The sequence below is a fragment of the Pseudopodoces humilis genome, chromosome 4 (assembly GCF_049639895.1).
Source record: "Pseudopodoces humilis isolate 2021_Gansu_Grassland_sample_001 chromosome 4, ASM4963989v1, whole genome shotgun sequence".
Classification (NCBI taxonomy): domain Eukaryota; kingdom Metazoa; phylum Chordata; class Aves; order Passeriformes; family Paridae; genus Pseudopodoces; species Pseudopodoces humilis.
Window position 1 is genome coordinate 5,655,452 of NC_142203.1, and position 25,016 is coordinate 5,680,467.

Genomic DNA, 25,016 nt, shown 5'->3' on the forward strand with positions numbered 1-25,016 from the left:
TTTGAGAGCCAATACCATACTTGTATGATGCAACATTCTGGTTGTAGTGCTCTCCATCAGCAACAAGATGGAATGAGAGAGATATTTGGAACTCCTGCCTTGAGTTTGAGGTCAATATCCTATCCTGGAAATTTTAATCACCTGCGTTGAGAGCTGTAATTCAAACACCTATGAACTGAAATTACCGCAAGTTTACAGTTCTTCTCTCACCTTGTTTGCTACATCTCCAAAAGTCAGGTTTGTCAGAGCCATGCCAGCATACCTCCTTAGGGTAACACTATAGTGATCATTTGTGAGTCCATACATTTCACAATCCACTTGCAACAGTTCAGCAATGGCCTGCAAACCACCTTCAAAGAGATTCAGGTAAGAAAAAAAAAAAAAAAAAAAATCTGTACTCCAGTATTTTAAGTATATATAGGAAGGAACAAACTCCATCTTTATGTACAGAGCAAACCTCAAATATCTGAAACCCACAATGCTCAGAAAAACATATGAATTGCTAAAATTGCATGCATGAAATTTATTGAACATGGACTAAAAAAATTCAGGCTGTCAGACACGAACAAATGCAGGATGAAAAAAAACCACTAAAACACCAACCAGAAAACCACCCATCCCAGGAAATAGTCTCCATTTTAAGTCCAATACCTGTAAAATTGCAAATATTCCCACAATAATACTACTCTTCCAAAATTCACAATTCATGACAGAAAAAACAGTAACTGACATAATAATTCATCCACCGGGAAATGGTGTGGTTAATTTCAACTGTTTTCAGCACTTAGGGGGCAACAAATGAATTGTTGTTAATAGCTTAAACTGTTAGTAAAAAAAAGCCATATATGCAGTGACATGCACAAGGAGTGCCATGGTTTCTAGCAAGCTTCTGAAGTCTGATCTTACCAAGTTCATTCATTGCATGTCTGTGTTCTTCATCAAATGAAAGTTTCATCAAAACACACACTGCAGGGCAAATCTGATGATCCACTGGAGCAGGCACTGATCCAGAAACAGGTAAAAATTAGTACCTCCTAGGTGATTTTATCTAGATCATTAGTTTTCCAGAGCAAATCTCATCTCAAAAACAAATCAGCTGCAGTTTTGGTCAGGTTTGTATCTTCCCAGCAATCCATGAACAGACAATTAGTTAAGATTATTACTAGAGAAAGTGTGTACTTTAAAAATATTTGATGTTTTAAAACAAATTAGGGAGAATCCTGAATCTATGTGCTGAGTTAGAAACACAGCCTGCAGTACAAAAATATTACCTTATTAATCTTAGAAATTAATAATCTTTGTGAAACAAATCAATCTGATCAAATATTCTGGTGGCACTAAATAATATTCTGTTTCTTTGGGCACTATATCCTTATGAATGGTTAATTAGACCCTTTGCTTCATAACCTACAAGTTTTTAAGTTCATACTTTTGTGAGCTAGGTTCTGGGTAATGCAGAAATGGTACTTTACAGCTTGTGCAGAGCCCACTCCTGCTGAACTGCCCCAGGCACAAGGCAGCCCTGATTTCAGTCACACACCTGCCACGGACACCTACAGGCTGCACTCATGGGATGCCCTCAATTCAGAGAAGCAACTAAGGTAACTCTAAAGTTACCTATTTTTCTAAATGTTCCCTGAGAAAAATCCTATTAATTTACATTTCTCACATACAACATCCATTTTGATGGATGGAGGTTTTTAAATTTGTGCTCTCTGCCCCTCTCCCAAAAGGAATGTGCTATCTCCTAAACATCTGCATGAAAAGCAATTTGGGATTGTTTATCCATAAAAATGTAAAAACTGAATGAGTACATATTCAATATTATTTTACAAATTACAAATATAAACCACTAGAACTGCTATCTGGAAAGCACACCAAAGTCTAAGATTTAAATAAGAAGCTTTTAAGTAGGGTACCATATCTGTGACACAAACAGTAACTGAACTTTAATAAAGAAGAAACCACACACATATGTGTAATAAGAAAACTTGCATACATTCAACAAGAAGTCAGATTAAAGTTGTACTTTCTGTAAATTTACTCTATTCAATATATCCTCAAAATGTGTTTATATGGCTTGCAGAACCTACTTGGGTTTTTGTCTTGGTCCATGCCTTGTTCATGTGCCTCCTGCCATTCCCAACACGTTTCACAGTAAGCACGGATCTGCTCCAAGAGATGGAGCACACGGATTTCCCGTCTGCCTCGCTTATCATCGGGCTGGGAGTGAATGATGTTGTGCAGTGCTGCGCTGGCTCTGGCACGGGCCTCTTTACTACCACGGGAGTTTCCTAACAACACAGAGTCCTTATCGTTGCCATGTAAAAGCTGGATGAGGAGAGGAAGACATCCAGACTGACGCATGGCTATGCAGCTGTCCTGGGAGCTAGACATTGCTAGCAATGTTCTTGACATGTCATCTTTATCATGAGTACCAAGCATTGATAACAATGAATACACCATTTCCACCTGCAGGTCAAATGATTTTAAAAATACAGTTACGTTTTAAAAACACACATCAAATTGAAATGAAATTAGAATTGTACATATGAGCAAAAACCACTCTTATGGTAAAATAAACCTGTGCTATTTAAAAGTAATTAAATACTATTACTACTCCAGCACTCATAATCTTAATAAATTCCACTTAGTGCTTAAATGGCTGGAAGTGTCTGTAACTCTATTAATATACAAAACCAGTAACAAAGACTTCCAGATTTCCATTGTACAAAAAGATTAAACAAACATATAAAGAAAGTGTTTCATTTTGGGAAACCAAAATACCTTCAAAATTAAGTCTGTCTTTAAAAAGCTATGGTCCATGTGAATTAATGATGCTTTCTTTATAGTCTACATCAAGCTGAAAAAACATGATATCCATGTATTTTAAACTTTTCCTTTAAAATACCTCAAATTAACTGATAATTTTTTGCTATGATGTCTGACTTTTATATGGACCAAATTATTTAGAGCAAATGCAAAACTAAAGAGTTAAATTAATACTTCTTCAGGTTTACAGGGATAAGAACAGTAAAGCAAACATGCTTATTTAGTATGTATTAAATACTGAGCGTAAAATTAACTCACACCATGAAAACCCCAACATTACCCATTTAACTCTGAGTAACCCAATTTTTTTTAATAAAATACAGCAATTTTTAAGTGATTTCTTTGGTTTTTATATAATATTGTGGTCAAGACACTATTTGGTTTGTACTCCCACTCTTCAGTAACAGCTTTCAATCTAGAAATGCATTTGATTCTTCCAGTCAACTTTTAGCAGAATAACAGGATGTAGAGGATGATCTTAGATACTATCTAAAAACTCCAAACTCCTAAAGCCAAGATAAACAGGAACATTCAAAGTCAAAGCACAACATAAAGAAACTATCAAAGGGAATTATGAAGTAGAAGCGTGTGTTTTTCTCTAGACTATAGTAATTAAGGAAGAAATAAGACTTTGGACCATTAGACAAATTTTCCTACTAATAATTAGATATTTGCACTGGTTACCGTATCAATGAATGATTTTATTTGGTATCTTCAGTGACAATTCCATTGTCCCTGAAGATTAATATACACACTGAATTTTAAAAAAAGTGAACAGCAGCAGGCAGACTAAATAGTGAGTCTGGTAACAGACTTCTCTAAACACTACAGGATTGCTGAGGCAATACAAATCTTAGAGTCTGTGAAACTATAAGGTCACATGGCAAAACCCATTGAAATAGGAGCCACTTCTACGACAGTCTAGCATCCCAGTTTGGAGATCCTGTCTTTCTGGTCTGGAAAAGTCCAAATGTAGCATTTAAACAAACTCTTTGATTCTAAAAGGAGAGTGAATTTAATTGGCTTTATGTATCTCTTTGCAGAAGTTTCAATTGACAGCTAATTAGTGTTAGTGTCCAGCGTTAGTTGGATTTGCAAAATAAAGTTTTTGCCAGAGAATAAAGCTGAAGAAGCCATGAAATCAGGCCTCCAAATTGCAGCTCATGTACTATAGGAAAAATAAACAAAAAAATCTATTTGTTTCTCTTGTTTAAACACACTGTCCACAGACTCACTGTGCCAGTAAATGCACTCCTCCATTTAGAATCTCTACCATTTTCCCTTTTTGGCCATTAATATTAATAATTTCCTACCCCAGAGCATACTCAGTTCAATCTGTGTCTTTTCCTGCATCCTTCCACACTCACTGCCCTCAGGCACTTTTCCCGCTGTTTGTAACTTTACAGAGTTCTACAGTTTGCAGTGAAAACTGGAAGACAGACAGCTGATGTCACCTATATTTAGGATGTGCATACAGCGTGGGACTGAAATGACAACATTGTAACACTGTTTTGAGGCCCAAAATCATTAACACTATGCAAAATCAATAGATCCAGCTTCCCAGAGGACTGTGCTCAGCACAGCACCCATAGTATTCATATTGCTGCTGATTCCAGAGGCATTATGAGATCCAGTGGCTCATGAATTTGCCTTTTTCTTCCCCTCTCTTCTTATGCTGCATATGTATTTTTGAGGGCAGTCTTCTATCTGAAGATGCTGTGAAAGGCTTACATAATTTTTTTTTGTCTATTTAATTTCTTGGCAACTGTGTCTGTTTTGTGGATTTAGAGTCTGCAAAAGTATTTGAAGAAATGCTCTTAAAAAGGTTAACTTTCATCATTGATTATAAAGCAACATCACAAGGTCTTTAGATATTCCAGTAACTTCTAGGAATTGCTTGTTCCTTATTGTAACATCATCATTAACAAGTTAAAAAAAAAAAACCCTATATCTGTGCATATATTTTCAAGGTTGAAAAAATATTCTAAAATTTTAACTTAATAAAAATTACTATGTATGGACAAGACTGTTCAGATAATATTAGTACTATTGGCAGAAACAATGAGGTTATTGTATTAGTAAAAATGTAGCATTAGCGACCTGTGGTTTGTAATCTTCGGTTACCTTGGTACCCAGATGACTTGTCAGTCTTCGAGGAACAGAATAGTTACTACTAGAGCTCATAACACTGGCTGTCTCATGGTCCACTCGAGCAGCAGAACCCTACAGATTTAAACAACAACTCATATAAAACAAAGTCTGAGGGAAAGAACAACATTGGCTAATTGAGTTTCAGCACTGGATGATGCAGTTTTGCTGACAGCAATGAACTGCCAACCTGTTTCTGTTAGCTCCTCTCTGCCTTGACACAACATAGAGGTCACTGTTAAACCTGGTTTTATTAACCCCTTCTCCTGAGATTCAGTCTCATTAGAACCATATTTTCAACTGAATGGATTTATAGTTACTATTTGCACCAAGAAGAACTGGATTTTGGAACAAACTGAAGAATAATTTTGACAGTGTGAAAAAAACAACCTCAGTGTTTATGTCAGATTTCATAATGCATTTGAATAGGCATTCAAGAACCCACCAGTAAGAGAGACTGATCTGGGCAATGAATAACTCTACTTGAATTTGTCCATTTCAAAAGCAAATTATTAGTGGTTGCATAGTTTTTTTAGTGAAAACTATAAAACAATGCTGACACAACTTGACATAATTTTCCTAGAATCTAGGTGTGCTCCTACTTGTATTAGCAAGACTCAATTATTAGCATCTGTCTTCTTTTAATTAATTTAATGTATTTACATTTTTCTGCCACTTTTTATCCACTCATATTCTTTACTTTTTTTTATTTGGTGTTGTTTTCTTTCTATCTGTGAAATTTCCCTTGCTATGTCACTCCCTTCCCATTTGCTTCGGGACATTAAAAATATTTATTTGTTTAGAGAACAGTTTTAGTATCAATAGCTGTTTTCCTGAGGTAGTCACCAGTTTTTCTTTGATCCTCAAAAAAGCTAAAATCTGTTAATGGAATATTAGCCTAATTTGCAAAATGTTTTCAAATTATCTGGATCAATGAATACAATTTTTTTCCCAGTAAAAATAGGTAGCATACTGAAGAAAACTCCATGGAAGACACTTTGAAATAATGTCTGTTTCTTCTATGTTTTCCATAAAGAAAGAGGAATTTTGCAGTTCATGCAGTTCAACATCTTAAATGTGAAGTTGAAAGAAAATGTAAGTATAAGGTAGGTGTAACTTAATGAAGTGTTTGTATAGACAGAAGAGAATCTAGCTATACTGGAATATTTAAACACATTAACATTATAATACTCATTTCAGTCTTGCATTTGAATCCAGAAAATGTGATACATGTTCCAGAAGAAGTATTTTATGCTACAGGAGTGTAATTGAAATTATTTATATTAGCACCATTTATTCCAATCTATATTTCCTTTATAAACAAACCCTTATTTTCTCTGTTGACTACAGGGAAAAAATCAAAATTTAAAAGCTTAGGAAGAAAATCACACTATATTTTCTCCATTATTCACAAAAATAATGTTCAGTGCTAGGAATATGGGAATGAATTCCCAAATTTTTACACCTTGCAATCCCTTCATATTTCCTCAAACTACATTCAGAGGATTACAGGTCCAACATAATGTGCATATCAAAATGATCTATTATTATGCTCAGTGTGATTGTTTCATCCAAGAAGGTAAAAATGACATAAGTCTAGGACACTATCTATTAAAGTTTACCATGGTGTAGATGGAAATAGCAAAATTTTACAATAGTTTCCCCCTAACTGTATTAACTTCAGTTCAGGTAACCAATTCCTTCAGAGCCATCATGTGGCTCTGCTACCTGAGCCAGGATGTTCAGCTGAAGTGTAACTACATTTCTCACTGGCTTGTAAAGACTAATGCCAAGAAACTGATGTCAGGTAAGCAGCCATTCATCAAAAAAAAAAGGGAAATTACAAGGAAAGGTTACATGTACCCTTCCTGTGTGGGACTTCCTCCTTCAAAATATTTTTCTGTCTGCTTCATGTCTTTTCCACCTTTTATACTTCACTGTCCTTCACTCATTGTTTTACCCTGCTATTTACCATGCCAGCTGAGTAATTTTCCCTGTTTCGTGACATATTTTCTTAACAAGATGGACAATTTCAACAAGTTCCTTTATAGAACTTGCAAAATGAGGCTATGAACAAAATTTTACTTCAGTGGGAGAATAGTGAGTGCAATGGAAAAGAAAAGACAGCTGAAAGATGGTACTGAAAAGGACACACTTGAATAGTGAAAGATCTTGGATTCAATTAACACTGACTACAAAACCAATTAGAACCAAATAATTTAGTGAAAACTTTTTCTTCCCACTCCACTGAATGGTGATTGCTCTAAGTATACTGAGCTGGTTTATCAGAGATAAATGTTATGTCCAACCCATTAAACCTCCTCTGTCTGGACTTGAACTGAAAGCAAATAATCCCCAGATGGCTGCTTTAACACAGATACAGTGCCCTGGCTCTATCCCCCACCAGGAGGAAGGAATATCCATGTTTCATACATTTTTACATGGCAAAGGTCAAAATTGCACAAATCCTCAATGTTAAGGCATCAACTGAATTATGAATGGATCTTCCATTTGTATAAGTCTGCCAAGACATGACAATCCCTTCTTCCTTCCTCCCTTCCTTCTCTGCAAAATATATTGTCCATGAAAAACTCCTAATTCATTCTCTGAAGATGGATGATAAAGCAACAATGCATCAATTATTTAAATACATTATGCTTTCAGCCCCAAAGCAGCAGTGAACTATTTTCTTCCCAAACAATAAAGCTGTCATAAGAATTAAGAGTCAGAACCTCAATAAGATATGGATGATAGAATTTAATTCCAAATGGTGATCAAATATACTTCAAAAGCAAAATTATAGGTTGTGCTTAATGTTTAATCAAGTGAAATATTCCAGCCAAACCACAATTCTTTCTGATACACCTACAAGACACTTTTGGAACTACTTTAATAATTCTACTTCCCTGGAGTAACAAAAATATCCTGTATATGAATTCAGCTATTAAATCTGTAGTGTGAAGTTTCAAAAACCCAAATTATTAGTGTGAATGTCTAAGCTACAGTTGGAAATCATGAAGGAAATAATCATGGTAAATAAATAAAAGTATTTTTAGCCAAAGAGAGAAGTAATAAATGTTGATAAATATTGGTTTTAAAAGGCAAGTAAAGAATTTAATGTATACCTCAAAATATCCCACTGCTGTATTTCAGTAACAAAAGGAGGAACAGCAATGAAGCGTTTTTTAGAAGCATTTAAATAACCTCTCAGCCAACTTTCAGATTACTTCATTGATACATTCAGTTTCAAAGCTTTAGATAATATAGTATTAAAGAAACATTAATAATAAACCTGTAATTTACTTCCTTTCTTTCACCAATCACCAATATCTTAGTGGCAATTTCTAAAATGAAAATTTGAACTCATAATTTGCTAATACTTCTTATATTACAATTCACCTACAATGAAATACATTTTCTGTAGTCAATCTTGCTGTCTCTTTCACACCATTAGACTCATTAATCATTTAAACAAAAGAAAAATGCTCCCTGCATTATTGAATATTTATACTTCCCTTTATTAAAAAACTTCCTTCCAGTAAATACAAGAAATTTCCCAGATATAGATGGAAAGAAGAAAATAATTAATTTTTTTTAACAAGTAGGCATGCAAACACAGTAACCAACATGTAAGCTTCATATGCTTTAAATATTTAATTATATTAAAACAAGCAAAATACTCTATTTACCTGACCAGTACTGCTGGTTGCCACGCTGATTTCTGCTGCTACTTGACCTTCATTCTGCCTCTCTGTATCATGGGAACCTGCCTCATGCTTGCTTTGAGGTGCTCTCTGTTAATACAAGAGTTTATGAAATTACAAACAGAAATGAGGTACATTTTACCATTCAAAGCTTTCTTGGCTGTGAGTGCATCAATACTGCATCCTCAGGAAGCCACTGAGCAGCACTTTGCATTTCATAACCCTGAGCCTCAAAAATTAACAGCCGAGACTGAGTGCCTTCAAAAAACTGTGAGATGAAAGAGAAGCATTTCCTCTGAGGATTACAGCCCTGCAAGACAAAGGATCCACTGTGACACACAGCAGCACCATTTTCCACCAGCTGTGCTCACATCCCTATCAGAAATGTAACAGAATTGGAGCAAACAACTGTCTGCTCTGCTTGGCCACGTGATCTCTGCTTTTTTTACTGGGGACCACGGTCAGCACTGTTCAATTGAGATTCACGTTCAAAGATGAATAATTTCTACTTGAACAGAAGGATATCTGTCTGTACTATAAGAATCCTTCTAAATGTCAAGGACAAACAGTGCAGGAATTACCACTTTGACAGAAAAGAGATTTATACAGCCTGATACTGATCTATCTAAAATTTTGTCAAAATAAATTTAACTGATGTGACAAGCTGATACAGGCAGGTTTCAGTTCCTTTAGGAAAACGGATTTTTATACATCTATGTAAAAACTGAATTAGTCTCCCTGCCACTGACAGGCATTTAAATGAGCAGTTATGAAATATGTGAAGTATCACATGTCATCTATTAATGTGTTTAAAACATTTCAGATTTTCAGAAAGACATGAATAATCCATGGAAATGGCTGAAGTCTGGAGCTGAAAGCAAGATTATTTTCTAAGTATTATTTTTGCTACCAAGCTTCATTTCACAGACTGAGAGGCTACTACCTAACAGACAACACAATCTTAATTACTTTGTTTAGCCACATATGGTGTATGTCATGCAGTTTCTATGTGGCTCTGCAATGTTCTTGAGCTGCAGAGCCAGCATTACAAAATCTGCCTCAACTTGCTTTAATGTTATTTATCTCTTTTAGCAATACCTCTCTTCAATGTACAGACCCTGAAACATCTCTGAATACTCTCAGTGATTAAATTAATACAGTATCACTGGAATAAATAACTCTGTTTTGTTAATCTAAGACAGAAGAGTCTCACTTAACATTGAGCAGAATTTCAGAAACCAGTAATGAGCACAGGAAGTGGTAACTTAGGGGTAAACTTAAAACTGTAAATATAATTTAACTAAAGGAAAAAGGTATGTCAAAATATTACACAAATTAATAATAGTAATATGTAAAATCAAGAAAAATCTAAAACAGAATATGAGAAAACTGGAAACAACTATAGGAAACAAATTCCTTGACATTGTATCTTCACTTATGGAAAATGAGTAAGCCACGAAGCAAATCTCAAAGTATTCTAGGACACACAGTGTAACTACTTTTTAAATCTGATCTCTAGTTTTTCACCCTCTCTGTCACTGTGTATAAAATGAAACTACTATTTATGTTTATACAGTAACTGAAGAAACTTTGGTTCCCAGTGCAAGAATGAGGCACTCAGTCAAGGTCAGACCTTGCTGTACATTAAGGTAAATTCACTATAATGCTGAATTCCTGTCTCACAACACATTCAATCTTGAATAAAGTTTCACAACTCAGTCTTGAATATGAGTTTCACAAAGTCGACATCTAAGTCTCCAGTGTAATTCAAGGCAGAATTTTCCAGTCACTAAATGATTTTTTGAATCCAACAAAGAAAGCAGTACTGAACATGATTAGAGGTGAAAATCTGAACGGCTCTTCAGCAGGGCTCTGACTCACTGGGTCACCTGAGAGGGAATAATACTCCTCTTCCAAGAACGCCCTCTTCCTGGGGTTGGGGCAGGGTGATGAAAATGGGGTGTATTTATTAAATAGCTCTGCTGCATTCAGAGCACAGACACACACAGATATTTCATTCCCTGGCAAGAAAAGTTTATGCTCTCCTTTAACACTCTCTGATGCTACTATTCACATACATTTGTTTGCTATATGCTATTTATGAATGAGATGCTTTCCCATTCCCCCTAAGCACTCTCAAAAATATGCAAATACAAAAAGCAGTCAACTCAACACACCAATTAATTTGCAAGGCAGTTTTTAACAGTTACTAGCAGGGCTTATCTAATTTGAAATGCAGAACGTGCTTGCAACATGCAAACCCATTACTGTCACATGAGTTATCAGCTGGACTTGAACATCCAATCTGAGAGTTCTCAGTGAAGACTCCCTACCACTTCAGCCACTGAAGTCATTTGAAGTGAGCTGTCCTCTTCATGCAGACTGACACAAAGGAGTTAATAACAACACAGGCAGCAGAAAGCAGGTTATTAGTTGAACACTGAGTATTTATAAAAATATCTATTATATACATACATGATTAAACATTTATTTATTATGTATGCAAATAGCACATATCCATTCACATAGATAACGTAAATATATTTTTTGAATAGTTATGGTATTACTGTAAATAAATTAATATTTATCTGTCAGACTACAGATTAATGGTTAGAAAGGCAATATAACCACTGCAAGTATGTCCCCTCTTCATGGGACATGAACACCAACACCAAACATGGGCCCTGTAGAAGACAATACAGAAGATAACAACCACATCAGCAAAGAATCAGAGCATGTGAACAGCAGCAGGCTCTGTAAGCCCTATGTGAGGCACAACTGCCAGAGAATGGCACTCAGGTCCCCAGGGTTAAACTGCACCACCTGTTTTGAGGCATGACTTTTGAGGAGGCCTAAGCTGGGTTTGTAACCTGTCACTGCTGAATTTTGGCATCAGATCATGAAAATCAGTTTGACAGAGTTCACTTGTTTGCTGTTGCAGCAAAATTGTGGGAGACTGTGTGTGGTAATTACAGAGATATGGAGCTGCTCCTTCCATCACATTTGCCACAATTTTCTAAGTGCTTCTGAAGTCAGCAAGAACTATCATTACCAATTATTAATTTCATGTATTTATTAACAGAAAATTATAAACTCTAGCTAGCATAGGAGACCTTGACTATTTCTGCTAAGAAAGCCAATTACAAATAATTTTACCTAATATTTTGTCAATGCGAGTTGCCAAAGCAGACACTTACTTCATTAGGAATTGCCATCATTCCATATTAAATGCAATATACATACATGTATAGGTAACACATATATCAGAAAATGGAAAATGCAACAAATAAACCAAGAAACTGTAATAAATAATTTTGTTATAGTTGATTTGAAGACAAAGAAAGTCTCATGAGTCAAATCCTTGAGAATGTTCCTGTCCATCACAGCTTAAAACCTGCTGAGCATAATCTCAGGAAGAAAAAAATCCTTTACATTTTACATATAGAAACTCTGCCTAATGGAAATACTTCACATATTTCAAGTTACAGATATTATGAAAGAATGGCCTCTACCACTACTGACAAAAATTTCATTTTTCCCTTTAAATAATTTCATATTGTACCCAAGAGCTGAAAATTCTTTTTGGACAGGTCTAACCCTACAGTAGATGAAGATACCGCCACTTGAAGGTAAACTACTTCAATTTTTTCTAGAATAATTCACAAGACCTAGCAATTTGCCAAACCTTAAAAATGTGACAAAATGTGTGTGAGAATTTTCTCTGCTCATTGATTTCCAAAAGCTGATTTTATGTTGCAGTGTTATATTTGGTCTTACTCTTCAAGATATATTGCACTTGGATTCCACAGTGACTGGCATCACCACAGGGCCTCCTGTAACAGCAGACAAGCTGTGATATTTATTACTGCTGTTACCAGATCTTTATAACGTAAAGAGCACATTCAATTTGGTTATTGGCACAGAAAACCAGAAAATAAACTCTACAACCAAATTACCAGCTTAGAAAGCCAACATTTCTTTATCACCAGTGCTGAATGCATGGGGAATTCTCCTCAAAGCACGCTCAGTAACAGAGAACACACCAGGCTATATTCCTGAAACAAATACATATTCATCACATTTCCTGAATACATACATATGTGTTAATTATTTCCGTGGACTTATCTTGATACGGTTCAGATCTTCTGATGAATCTCTTCTCCTTGAGAATATCTCAAATATGTGATCAGGCCATAATGTACTTACTTCTATCATTCTTTGCTGTCACACACAATCTTTGTTCTCAAAATTAAGATAACAGCTAGTACATATTAACTACTGATATAAGTAAATAAGGAAGTTGGAACACAACTTAGTCACAGATGTAGGGAGTTAACACAATGCTGTGCTAATCTCTGGGGCTTGTACTAAGCAGTGTATGGTACAAAACTATGCATTAACCACAAATTTAGGGATCAAACACTATTGTGCTATGGTTAAAAGTGTTTTCCACCATTTTCTCACTGCTGCATAGACTTCTTCTTAAAAGAAATACACTTCTTCAGTAACAGTATCAGGCACAGGATAAAAATATAAAAAAAGTCTCATGTTTGTTTTTTTCAGTTATATGGATTTTGCAGTGCGTCTGCACCACCAGACAATTTCAGAATCAGACCTAGCTGATCTCTGTAGGAGATGGTCATCACTTGGAAATGATTAAAACACGCTATAAACTATTAGGGTGTTTGTAGTGACTGCCTCCTTTACCACCAATGGCACCCTGGTAACTCTGTCCTAAAACATTTAACTATGAAACCAGATACCCAAACATTTTCCAGATAAGACACATCACACAAAAATTTGAATATATCAGACCTTCAGTGTATGAGGCAGCCAAATAATTTGGGGGAAGGAGTGAAAAACTAAGACAAAACCTTTTTTCTGTAGTTTCATCTCAATGCTAAATCCACGAGTTCAGGTAAGTTCAAAATACTGTTTTGGTTTTGTTTTGTTTTGTTTTTTTTTACCAGAGTAAAAGATAAACACTCTGGTGACAAGATCTATCTGACTATAAGGGGCAAAAGTACCTGTTGAGAGCCTCATCAACCAGGCAGGGAGAGCTCTACACCAGAAATGACAGGGGACAGAGGGTAGGGCTGGCAAGGCAGGAGCCCTGGCTGGTAGGAACACAAAGGCAATGCACACAGCTGAGGTAAGAGGAACGTCCTTGGGCACAGGCATGCAAGGAAGAACAAGGTGAAGCAGAGCTGCCTTGCTGGGAAAGCTCCAAGCCTGTGCTGGGCAATGGGCACAGCCGGGCACTGCTCTTCAGCACATCCCTGCACAACTGCCTGGGGAGCAAGCAGGAGGTAGGGGAACAGGGATGTGGACTAAAAACTGCTGAAATAGCTGGGAATCAAGAGATTGCAATCAGTAGCATGAAGTACAGCTGGAGGCAAGCCAGAGTTAATACTGAGACAATATTATATTGTCCAACAGCTGCATGCTGGGACACAGTGCACCCTCCCCAGGTTGGAGAAGCTGATACAGCACAGGGTTCAGCTGACTCCCAGAAGGACCTGGATGGTAGGGAGGAATGGGCTGAAAGGAAGCTCAAGCTGTTCAAGAAAGGGAGTGTAAAGTCCTGCACCTGTGAGGGAACAACCCCTGGCACCAGCACAGGCTGCAGCAGTCCAGCTGGGAAGCACCTAGAGGTACTGGTGGGCCATCCTTTCAAAGGCATAGTGGCAAAAAGTCCAAGTGTCCTGTGCTGCAGTGAGGGGATATTGCCAGCATTGCCAGGGAGATGGCCCTTCCTCTCCACTCAGCATCCGAAGTCTTGTTCAGGCCTCCCCAGCACAATAAAGCTGGATTTACAATGGATTCACTGAAACAAAACCTGGGCAGGCTACAGCAGTCCTTTAGGGTCAAGCATTTCTCACACAAAGAGAGGCTGAGAGAACTGAGACTGTTCAGCTGGAGAAGGAGAAGGCTTAGAGAGATCTCGTCAATATCTATACACACCTGGACTGACTCATGTCAATAGACCAGGCAACTTTAATTTCATGCACCACAGTCTGCATCACTTACAAGAATTGATTTCCCCCCAAATCCTGGAACTATGAAACCAGTACTTTACAAAATGGAAAATGAAAAATATACATCCTTTAGTGATCTAAATGATGCTCTGAGCTTTTTCTGTAGTTATTTTTGGTGAAAACAAGTCATAAAATATTCATGTCAAACACAGTATTTAATTTACCAGTACAAGAAATGGAGTTGACATTCTAAGTGAATTTCCACAAGAGCAGTTTCTGCTAATGGCAATTACTGCTATGGACTTCGTAATTTGCAGGAAACAACCTGCATTTCTTAATATAGAACCCTGTACTTAAACACTAAAAATATACCAGGGTTCTATAATGAAGTCTGAAGAAGCTCTATTCATCCTTTTTTTACATCTTATCTCTTTCAAAAGACAAGTAAACCATGAAGGTGCTTATCAGAGATTCACAATTAGAAAGCCATGTACAACTGATTGGTTTAATTATTTTTAAAACCAGTACTCAGCCTTTATAAGGAGATTGCACATTGACATTTTTACTGAAATTTCAAGCTAAACTTTTGACTTATATGATTATTGATTGAAGCTCCACAGTAGTATGAGGACTAATCCAAGTATTCCATCCTCAGTTCATTAGAAACAGGGCAAGTAACAGTCTAAGGAGATTGACTACCTGATTGTGACATCGACAGCTGATGGGAATAATCCTGCCTTCTACTTTATTCAAATATTTTGGGTTTTTTAGAGAAAATATACATACCATAATAAAAAAAGGCAAGTTATTGCTCACTAACCTCTGCTTCAGCTGCTTGTGATTGAAGGAGCTGTCGTATACGAAGAATGTCCTTCTCTATTTGTTGAATTCTGGCCACCCTTGCCTGAAATGAATGGATTTTCACGTTTGATTTTGTTCAAAAACTCCTTTTACTTACTGTACAGACTGACAGTATGAAAAGTTCTTGGCAAATACTGCTGACTACAAAACAAACCTACTTTAGTAGGTACATGCAGCAGGTACTACATGCATTAATTGAAGTACTCTTCATAATGAAATGAATGATTGCAAGCATTCAAAACTGAGTATTTGGGGTTTTAATAACATTGAATACTCAACTGTATGTAATAGGTCATCATACAGAACACATTTAGGTATTAAAAAAATGTTACACTTAACATGCACAATATTCTTGTTTCTGAAACTGACATTTTATGCATATCTTTAACAAACTATTCCACTTTTATCTCAAATATCAGAATTTTATTTGCCTTACAGAGATCTGAAAGATATTTTTATTTGCAGAGTGTCTTTGAAGGCATGAGACCCTGACAGATTTCTATTATATCCAGTTGTTATACTCATTTGGGAATTTTGCTTATGCCCTCTCTCTGATATTTACCACTTCTACAAATCTCAAAGAATTTAACAGGCTAAGTATAAAAAACCAAAGAACTACATACTGCTTCTCTGGTTTATCTGGGATTTTACAGACATCTCTGAATTGGTCTTTTACAGGCATATTGCTACCCATTTCCCACTACAACCATTCAGTGGTTAGCAAAGGGAATGTTAAGACTCCACATGTAACAGGATACATGTACTCCACACAAACTGTACAGTGAAGCACAGGATGCATCATCAGTCTGTGAAACAGTAAGTGCATGAGCTTGATAATTTAATAAATTCACATTATTTGACTTCAAATGTGGGCAGAAGACCTGATTAAACAGTATTTTTTTGTGCCTTGGATAGATTAATAAAATGGACATATTGTTGAAGAAAGGGCTATACTAGAAAAACAATCTAGTGGACACTGCAAAGATCAGCATTATACCCAGTCTTATCTGACACATTTATAATCTGAAAATGGAAATAGCATGAACTTGCAAAAGGTGCTAATGCCAAAAGATGCACATGCAATAGAAACACAATGCAGTCTAGAAAATTTAGAAATACAAAAGAAAACGTAATGACAAAGTATGAATTACTGAAACACACATCAGAAGCAACTATGGGAAAAACACCATAAGCATCAACATTTAGTAGAGGCGGAAAGCTAAAACTTTAAGTTATAAATTTGGTTTGATTTTGTAAAGCAAATTATTAGAAAACACATAAAAGCTTCAGCACAGAGGCAAACAGATAATTTATTCCACCCTTTGCTCCTGGTTCAAGAAATTTTTTAGTACTAGAAAGATAAAAAATGTTTCTGGGAATATTTATTCACTGGTGACATGATGCATAACTGACAAAGTACGTCTCTCATTGTCCTTAAGAATGACTTGAATTTTATAGAATTATAGAATAGTCTGGATTGGAAGAGACCTTGGAAGGTCATCTATTCCAAACACCCGGCCAAGGGCAGGAACATCTTCAAGTAAATCAGGTCGCTGAAAGCTCCGTCTGACCTTGAATGCTTCCAGTGATGGGGCCCCTGCTGCCTCTTGGCAACCTCTTCCAGTGTTTTATCACTCCCACCATAGAACATTTCTATCTTGTACCTAATCTGAATCAACTCTCCATGAATTTAAAGCCATTATCTCTTCTCCTATCACTGTTCCCTGCTAAAAGGTTTCTTACAGGTCCCCTTTAAGCACTCAAAAGATGCAGGTGTCCCCATAAATTGAGTTTCTTTCTGTGTAACCAGCAATGTATCCAATAAAGGGCATCAAGAAAATCTGTGTATATTTATATACGCACCTAAACACAGGAAAAAAATTTTGTGCAGATGAAAACAATTAAATACTGCATGATTTGCCAAGTATTACTGAGTCCTCCAAAAGGACAGGAATTCTATCCGCCCTTTCCAATTTTCGTCCAGAGATTTAAACATCAGATCATTCTTCTAATTAATTTTTACTATTACAGGGAAACTTGGGATTTCCACTAACCAGGAGTGTATTTTGTGCCAAACATTGTAGAAGCAGAAAAAAAATGAATGCATTTCTTGCCACAAAGGGGTAGAGCCTAATGGCAAATGGGCAAAAGTCTGAGATACACAATGAACAAGCCAGAGCAATGTTTTTAACTTTAGAATCTACTTGAGAAATATCACCTTTGATTTATATTTGTTCATACTACATTCCCATTTATTGTTATATTTACTCGCAACTTTTATTAACACAAAATAGCTGTATAAAGTAACTTTACATTTGAAGTTACATATTATTTGGCTTTCACTGCCCCAATAAAGTGTCTAACAAAACAAAAATAAAATTCCTCCACAACCACAGTAACAGAAAAATAATCACTACACAGAAAGTAAAAATAAAGAACAACATTTTGTTTAAAAAATGTTGTCTGCCTTTTTTGTTTGGTTGGGTTTTTCTTCCCAAATAAACATATATGACAGAAAAATGCATTAATGGCTTGATGTACATACAAGACCACTGTATAAATATAACAGTGCTGAAATGTTAATCTGTGTCAAACTCCAGGATCTAAATTTTCTTGTATCTTTAGTGGTCTGGTGTTTTGGCAAACTTCTAGAGATCTTGGGATAAATTCTTGTAAGAATGGTAATTTCATGCAATATTTTACAGAACTTTTAACCTCAAAAAAATTAGATCCTTTTTGTTGTGACTTGAACAAAAAATAAATTCTATGTGAACATGAATTCAGTCTTAGAATTGAAGTATTTCTTACAGAAATTAAGTTCGCTTCTTCTTATTGCTAAATATATTGGCTACAACCTTTGAACAGTAAAAATAAAACATGGCTGAGAATGCTTTTCTCCTTTTTTTTTTTTCAAGTAAGCACTACTATTAGAAATTACTAGCTTCAGAGAATAGTTACAAGTTAGTATAAATCAATAAACTAGCCGAAACAGCTTGCAATAGGCTTCTTAACCATCTTTTTGAACACTGCTGCGCTTGTGAACAATCTTCATAGAAGACATCAACAGTTAGTTGATATGAGTTAAGTTGCTTCAGAAGGAAACAAAGCCAAATCATGCCAGACAAAAATTGTGAGAAAGCCATTGTTTCAAGGCCTATGAGAAAGGGCAGCTACAGAAAAGTGCAGTGACTACTTGGGCAACTGCAGGTTACCAGCTCTCTCACAGAATAATCTCTGGCACTCTTAATTCAGAGATGTCTGCAATGCCAGCCTTCATGTAGCTGAAATGTTCCCTCCCTTCAGCCTATGTTTTTGCATAGTATTGCTCCTAATCAGTTTGGGTGGAAAGCAAATCCTGAGCAGAAAGAAAATGGTAAAACTACTAAGTTGAATATCCTTGCCAAATACTAATGTTTAATTTTGCACATTTTAACATCACAGTGAAATAATGCAGAAATTTCTCTTATGTATTTGTACATCAATGAACTTCTACACTTTTTTTTGGCACTGGTCCTTGGCAGAATGAAACCAAGGGGAATTACCAGTTAAATTCACAAGAAGCACTTGCAGAAGTAGTTACTTAGTATTCAATAATCTTTATATAATCACAATAGGCACTGTAATTTTTGCAAATATGTGAGTGTTACACAGATACAGAGAGAGTGAAACAGCTGTGACAAACCCCATGTCAAACATTAATTCAGAAAACCACAAAATGTTTTAAAATCATCTTGTCAGTGTTTTTCCCCCCACCAAATTTAAAACCAACAATTAGGGAAGAAACAACTTCAGGGTCAGCTTGATTATTTCCATATAGTGATATAACTACAGCCAAGTTGTGTGTCTGAATAATTTCTTTTGATCCCTGCCTGAGTGCATATAGAATGCTGCTAGCAGCCTAGCCTGCCCATTTAGCTTAATTCATCTTCCTCTAACTTAAGCCTATTTACAGCAGCAAAACTTTCCCAGGTGTTCTGCTATGCAGGATCTTCACTCAGGGCAGGATGACACAAACTGCACAGCTGAATCCATGGAGGTCATCTCCCTGCTGATAAACCTTGATAACAGCCCTACAGCTCCCAGGTCAGAGCCAGTGGACTCTCCAAGCAACTGAACTTGGGTCTGTCAGAACATCATCACAGACAAACCCCTGCACACATAACCTGACAGGGTATCTCTTTGGCTAAGCACTTTAATTGTAGGAATTTTCTGAAAAGTCCTACTAGATTACTCACTTTAAAGTTTAAAGCAGCTATTCTGATTACCTCTTGTAATCAGAACAGCTGCTTTAATTTAAATGTGAAACCAAATTAGAAATGTTTCTCATAGAGCAAAATTTTGTGTTGAGTCAACCTAGTTAGGGAGACAGAGCCTAAAAAGACTGTATTGACAATTCAGTTTATTTTTATTGTTTTACTTTCAGTTTATTATTACTGATTTCACTTTATTATTACTGATTATCGTCAGTTTCACTATAAATCCCCCAAATCTTACTAAGTTGGTTATTTAATATGTCTAGAAATAAATGGTAAGAAAAAATTCAAACTGTTGCTTTCCTACTATGGGGGATTATATTTTATAACCAGCAACCAACTGATTATTTATGATTTGCACATGATTACATTCTGATTTCTACTTCCAAATGGGTGTGCCATGTGGTTAGATATGTACATATCCTCGCCATGAATGCAAAACAATTCTTGATGAAAGCAAACAAATTCCAGATATGTATGCGAATTACATTTTACTTGAAAACCTTGTTTGAAAATATTATCCCCTGATACAACTTTTCTGGCTACGGAAATGTAAAAACAGTAGCTAGACTGTTCTAAACTTACAAGCATGAAGAAACCCAGCAAAAAGATGCAAAATAAAGCAGTTGCAAATACACTGGCTTTTCTGAAGCTAAAATGGTAGTAAATTGTAAGGAAACTATCATTAAAAAGTATTTTCTCTTGAATGAATGGTCTACATTTGCTGAATAAAAAGGCTTATTCACAAGAGGCAGATGAGGGTACTCTTTGCTGAGCAATTATTTCCTATGTCCTGATTCCTATTTTTTTATTTGAAAGGCTAAGTGCTGTGTTTACACACAGTTTAAAGATACAATTACCAATAATTTAATAAATATGCAGGAAAACCTTTTCCCTTGCTTCTAATGGGAAGAGAAGAACTCTACCTGTGCTCGCTTCTCCATATCCTGACAAGTGCCCAGCTGTTCTTCCATTGCAGCTCTGATTTGCCTGGCCTCGTACTCCAGCTGCCTTCTAGTCATATCTGTTTGCAAGGAGAACTGAAACCAGAGTACAGAGAAGGCATTTGAGCAAGTTACGTTTATGTAAACAGTGTATTTCTCAGAATAAAAAGCAGAACAATTTCATAAACAAACAAAACACAGTAATGCGTTCTTAAAACATGACTGTGTTATGAGAAACAAGAACACAATGATGTTCAACCGAGTGACTACACCTGAGTTTTGTCAAATGACTAAATATAATGAATAAGCATTCAGAAAGTATCATTCCTTACAGGAACATCTGGCTGTTACCAGCTAAATTGTGATGTGTGCCATCTGAATTGGCATTTTCAAAAATATTCAGAAGTATTAAGCTACACCACATAGTGATGGTATTCATACTGCTGCTATTTACCTTATTTCTAACTCCTTTGGGAAAAGAGCACAAGTGCTAAACCCAGGAGCAGCAATACACCTAAGGAAAGACTTTTGAATTAAAAGAAATTTCAAGTCAGATGCAAAGCTCTTCACTGGCTTTAGACAATTACTCAGTCTGTAAATAAATGAGTCTGCAAGAGCAGTGCTTCTAGAAGACTTCACCAAGGTCAATTCAGAAAGTCAAAACAAGACAATCATCAGCAGGCACCAAATGGGACCAGTCATTTTGCTGTGTCTGGACTAAGAAGTAATGAATATAAATTGCTATGAAAGGCCTTTAGTGTACATGTTAAGTAATGCACTCTAATCCTAAAAGCAGCTAAGTGAATTCATTATCTATGGAACAAGGGAGACAACCTTAAAACCTACAACAGTGACAGAGATACAGCTGACAGTGCTTTGAAAATGGGTTGCCCTTCCTCAAAATGTTTTCCAGGTCTTCTCCCTTGGTTATGATGCTCTGCTAAGCTCAGCCATGACTCAGTATTACTTCTGCCAATTGAAGAAGTGTTTCTGTTGTCTGTTTCCATTTCCAGAAGGCTTCATCAGGTGTGACTCTATCAACCACACATTCACAACTCTATGTGTGATGGAATGCACTGCAAATACATCCAAGCTGCTGACATCTAACAGGAAATCCTGCATTATGTGGGACATCAGACAACTTCATTATCCCAGATAATGGTGACTTGACTATAAATAGTTTGGAGGAGCCAAGGTAAAAGCTTACAACACCACCTGCAAAGGCTGCAGAATCACTTTAAGAAGTAAAAGCTCTTCTGTACATTGTCTTTTGCTAACATTACTCTCAAAACTAAAAAAAATCCACCAAACAAAAGAATGGGGGAAACAGAGTTAAGGAAGTGTACTGACATGCAATTAATTTGTCATAATGACTTCTCAATGCTCCTCTGTTTTCACTGACATTTATACTGATATGTATGAATTCTGATGTGTAAAATTCTATGTGAAAAATGTATGATTTAGGTTATCATTACATACTGAATAAAAAAAAAAATTTGAACTAAAGTGTTAGTAGAGAATGTCACTGAATTAATAAAATACACATAGCATCTCAACAGAGACTGTAGCACCAGACACCTCACCAAGCACTCAGAAGGTACTTACATTTTCAGTAAGGGGGAGACTATCTATCCTCTTAGTCAGGTTCTGAAGCTGGGCATAATACCAGTCCTTTTCTTTCTCTTCCTTCTCAAGCTCCGCAAGCAACAGGGATCTATTAAAAGCAGAAGGAGGAAGTGTCTTACCATTAACACCTCATTTCCATCTGGAGGTTTGAATAAGGCACTAAGGAGACATTTAGTTCAGTTCCCTGGCTCTGGCTAATCAACCTATCCACTCCTCTGTCCTAAGCATTTCAGGTCCTCATCTATGAGATGAAAAATACACATATCTCTCTAAAAAACCCACTTCAAAATCCAAAGCTAAGAGACCTTCTGTGAAAATAAAACCAGTTATTGTGTGTTAACTTGCACCCTGCTTCTTGCAAACAACATTTAAGAAAAGGTCTGTCACAGAAGCAAGTACAACCCTCAGTCCTGTTAATGAATTGAGAATCTTCACCTCTGCACTGTCCTTTTACTCATTTTGTCACCTGCAGCAAAACTATGGGTAAAGCACACAAAATAAGCCATTTCTGTTTTAAAATACTTTAAAACCAGTATTTCCCACCAAATATTATAGACAAGATACATTTGCAGCTATTAAAATCATTTTAAATGGGTACCATAAGCACACTGCATACCTAAGTAATAACTGAGAAAGACAAAATGAATAATATATGCAGACAACCAAGGAAAAAAAAATATATATATTAAAAATTTCATATGCTATTTTACTAATCCTTCATGAACTGAATTTTATATCATTCTAAACCTTATGAATATAGTGGAATAATGTTCATGGCTACTATATTCTTCAAAATAAATATTAAAATTTTCCAGCAAAACTTGGCTAGTAGAAATAAACAGAAAGCCACTCTTTTTTTTTTTTTGAACAAGTTTATTATTTTCTTTCTAATGCTAGGTACTGTTCTTCCTTCTTATGTTTTAATATTGGTCATTTACATAAATGACAAAATCAACCCTTTGCCAGAAGACAGAAAGCTGCATACACGTTTGCCCAGTTTTATATCACTTAACTTTTAACTAATCCCTCTCTGGCTGTGACATTTCTGAACAAGTGCATATGAACCTTTATAAAGCACACAAACACATTATGGATAATTACTCTAAGTCATTAAGGACCAATTACATAACATACAACAGAAACACAAATTCCCCCTATTTTGATAATGCATCACAGACATGATTTGAGAAGGTAATCCATCTTTCACACAAAACAAAGGACAAAGAATTTTAAAATTTGTGTTCAAAAGTATCTGTTTGACTTTAAAAAATGTTTCAAGCTAATTTTGATGATTTAATATATATTGCATATCCAATAAAAGCCTGTGTGCAAATGGAAAATTGAAAGAGAGGATCCCTCCCTTCAACGTGATGCTGGAAAACTACACACATCTAAGAGTGCTAAGTGTTTGTAAACATTAACAAAATTACATGAATTTCCAGATTTGATCCAACAGTCATGTTGAAACAGATTTGTTTTAAGGATGCCAAGGTTTGCAATAAAAATGACTGAAAAGAAGTAACAAACAATTACCATAATTTGGCAGGTAACTCGAGCAGTATCACAGAACAGCAGTAATTCTTCAGTCACAAGGATGTGGCTGACAGAAATTCCTAAAGTCCTTCAGGCAGACTGAAGGCAAAACTAATAGATGGTGCTTGGGGAAAGCTTGTTGAGAAAGCTTTTTTTCCCTCCCACCTGCCCATTCTCTTGCCACATAGCCCTGGTGCCTAATCTCTGGACAGAGTGGAATTCTTCCCTTTTTACCACTTTGAGTGCCCACGCACCAGTTGTGTCCAGGCTGTGAAATAAAAAGTTGCAAATAAGTAATTAATGCAATCCTTATAAAAAGTATTTTAACTTTTGAGGACTTGTAGATATGAAAGGACTGACTAATTCTGCCTCTAGATGTCAAAGAACTGGTAGCAGAAACTGGAGGGATTACTTTCAGCTAAGTAAACATGTGACTAAGCTCCTCTTATGAAATGTAGGATGTTCAGTATGTGAGACAGTGTGCCATTCAATCTGTTTCAACATGCACAATAGATGCTAGATGCAAGAAAATAACTTGGGAACTGTAGTGGTTTAGATTCACCAATCTGAATTTCCTAGCCAATGCACCAAAAAATGTGGTGGATCTCAGCGCTGGCTAAAATCACCAGTGCACTTACCCATTTCTTGCTGTGAGATATGGATCATGAGAAAGGCAAAACCGGCTCAAAACTTAAAAGGTATAAAGAAACTTTACTAACAGGACTGCAAGAATAAGAAACACCTTTCCTCCCCCTGCCCAACTTTTTCCTTTCCCAACTGATCAAGTAGTGACAAAACCTGGGATGTTAAATCAGTTACCAACTATACAACAGTCTTTCCTAAGTTCTTGTAGGGAGAATTTTCTCTTGTCATGCCATGGAGACTTCTCCAGCAGAAACAATTCTCTCATGGCTTTTTTATTTCCACCATTAGCAGCTGCCCAGGAAAAGTTTTACCATTGTGAAATTCCTCCCATTTTCACAGCCCTACTACAGGTGTGTCCATGGGCCATGAACTCTTGGGGTATTATTTTAAGGATGAGCTGTTCAAAGGCAAAGGTTCTCTCCATCTGTCTCTGTGATCATCTCTGGGAGGAGAGGTTTTTTTCTTCTCTCCCTGGGGGCAAAGGGTCTTCCT

General features: G+C 36.2%; 1 protein-coding gene across 7 annotated transcripts in view; it reads right to left on the reverse strand.

Annotated features, from left to right (window-relative positions):
* The window catches only part of APC (APC regulator of Wnt signaling pathway), a 97,519-nt gene that overhangs the window by 10,865 nt on the left and 61,638 nt on the right, over nt 1-25,016 (reverse strand). For 4 of the 7 annotated variants that reach the window (XM_014258750.2, XM_014258746.2, XM_014258745.2 and 1 more), the window contains 8 exons: nt 22,326-22,434; nt 20,703-20,816; nt 15,483-15,566; nt 8,670-8,774; nt 4,933-5,055; nt 2,094-2,472; nt 907-1,002; nt 211-350 (listed from right to left, as the gene is read on the reverse strand). In XM_014258750.2, coding sequence (XP_014114225.2) covers nt 211-350; nt 907-1,002; nt 2,094-2,472; nt 4,933-5,055; nt 8,670-8,774; nt 15,483-15,566; nt 20,703-20,816; nt 22,326-22,434 — 1,150 coding nt within the window. The remainder of the gene's footprint in view (nt 1-210; nt 351-906; nt 1,003-2,093; nt 2,473-4,932; nt 5,056-8,669; nt 8,775-15,482; nt 15,567-20,702; nt 20,817-22,325; nt 22,435-25,016) is intronic. The other 3 variants (XM_005529995.3, XM_014258748.2, XM_014258749.2) reach the window with 3 other exon arrangements.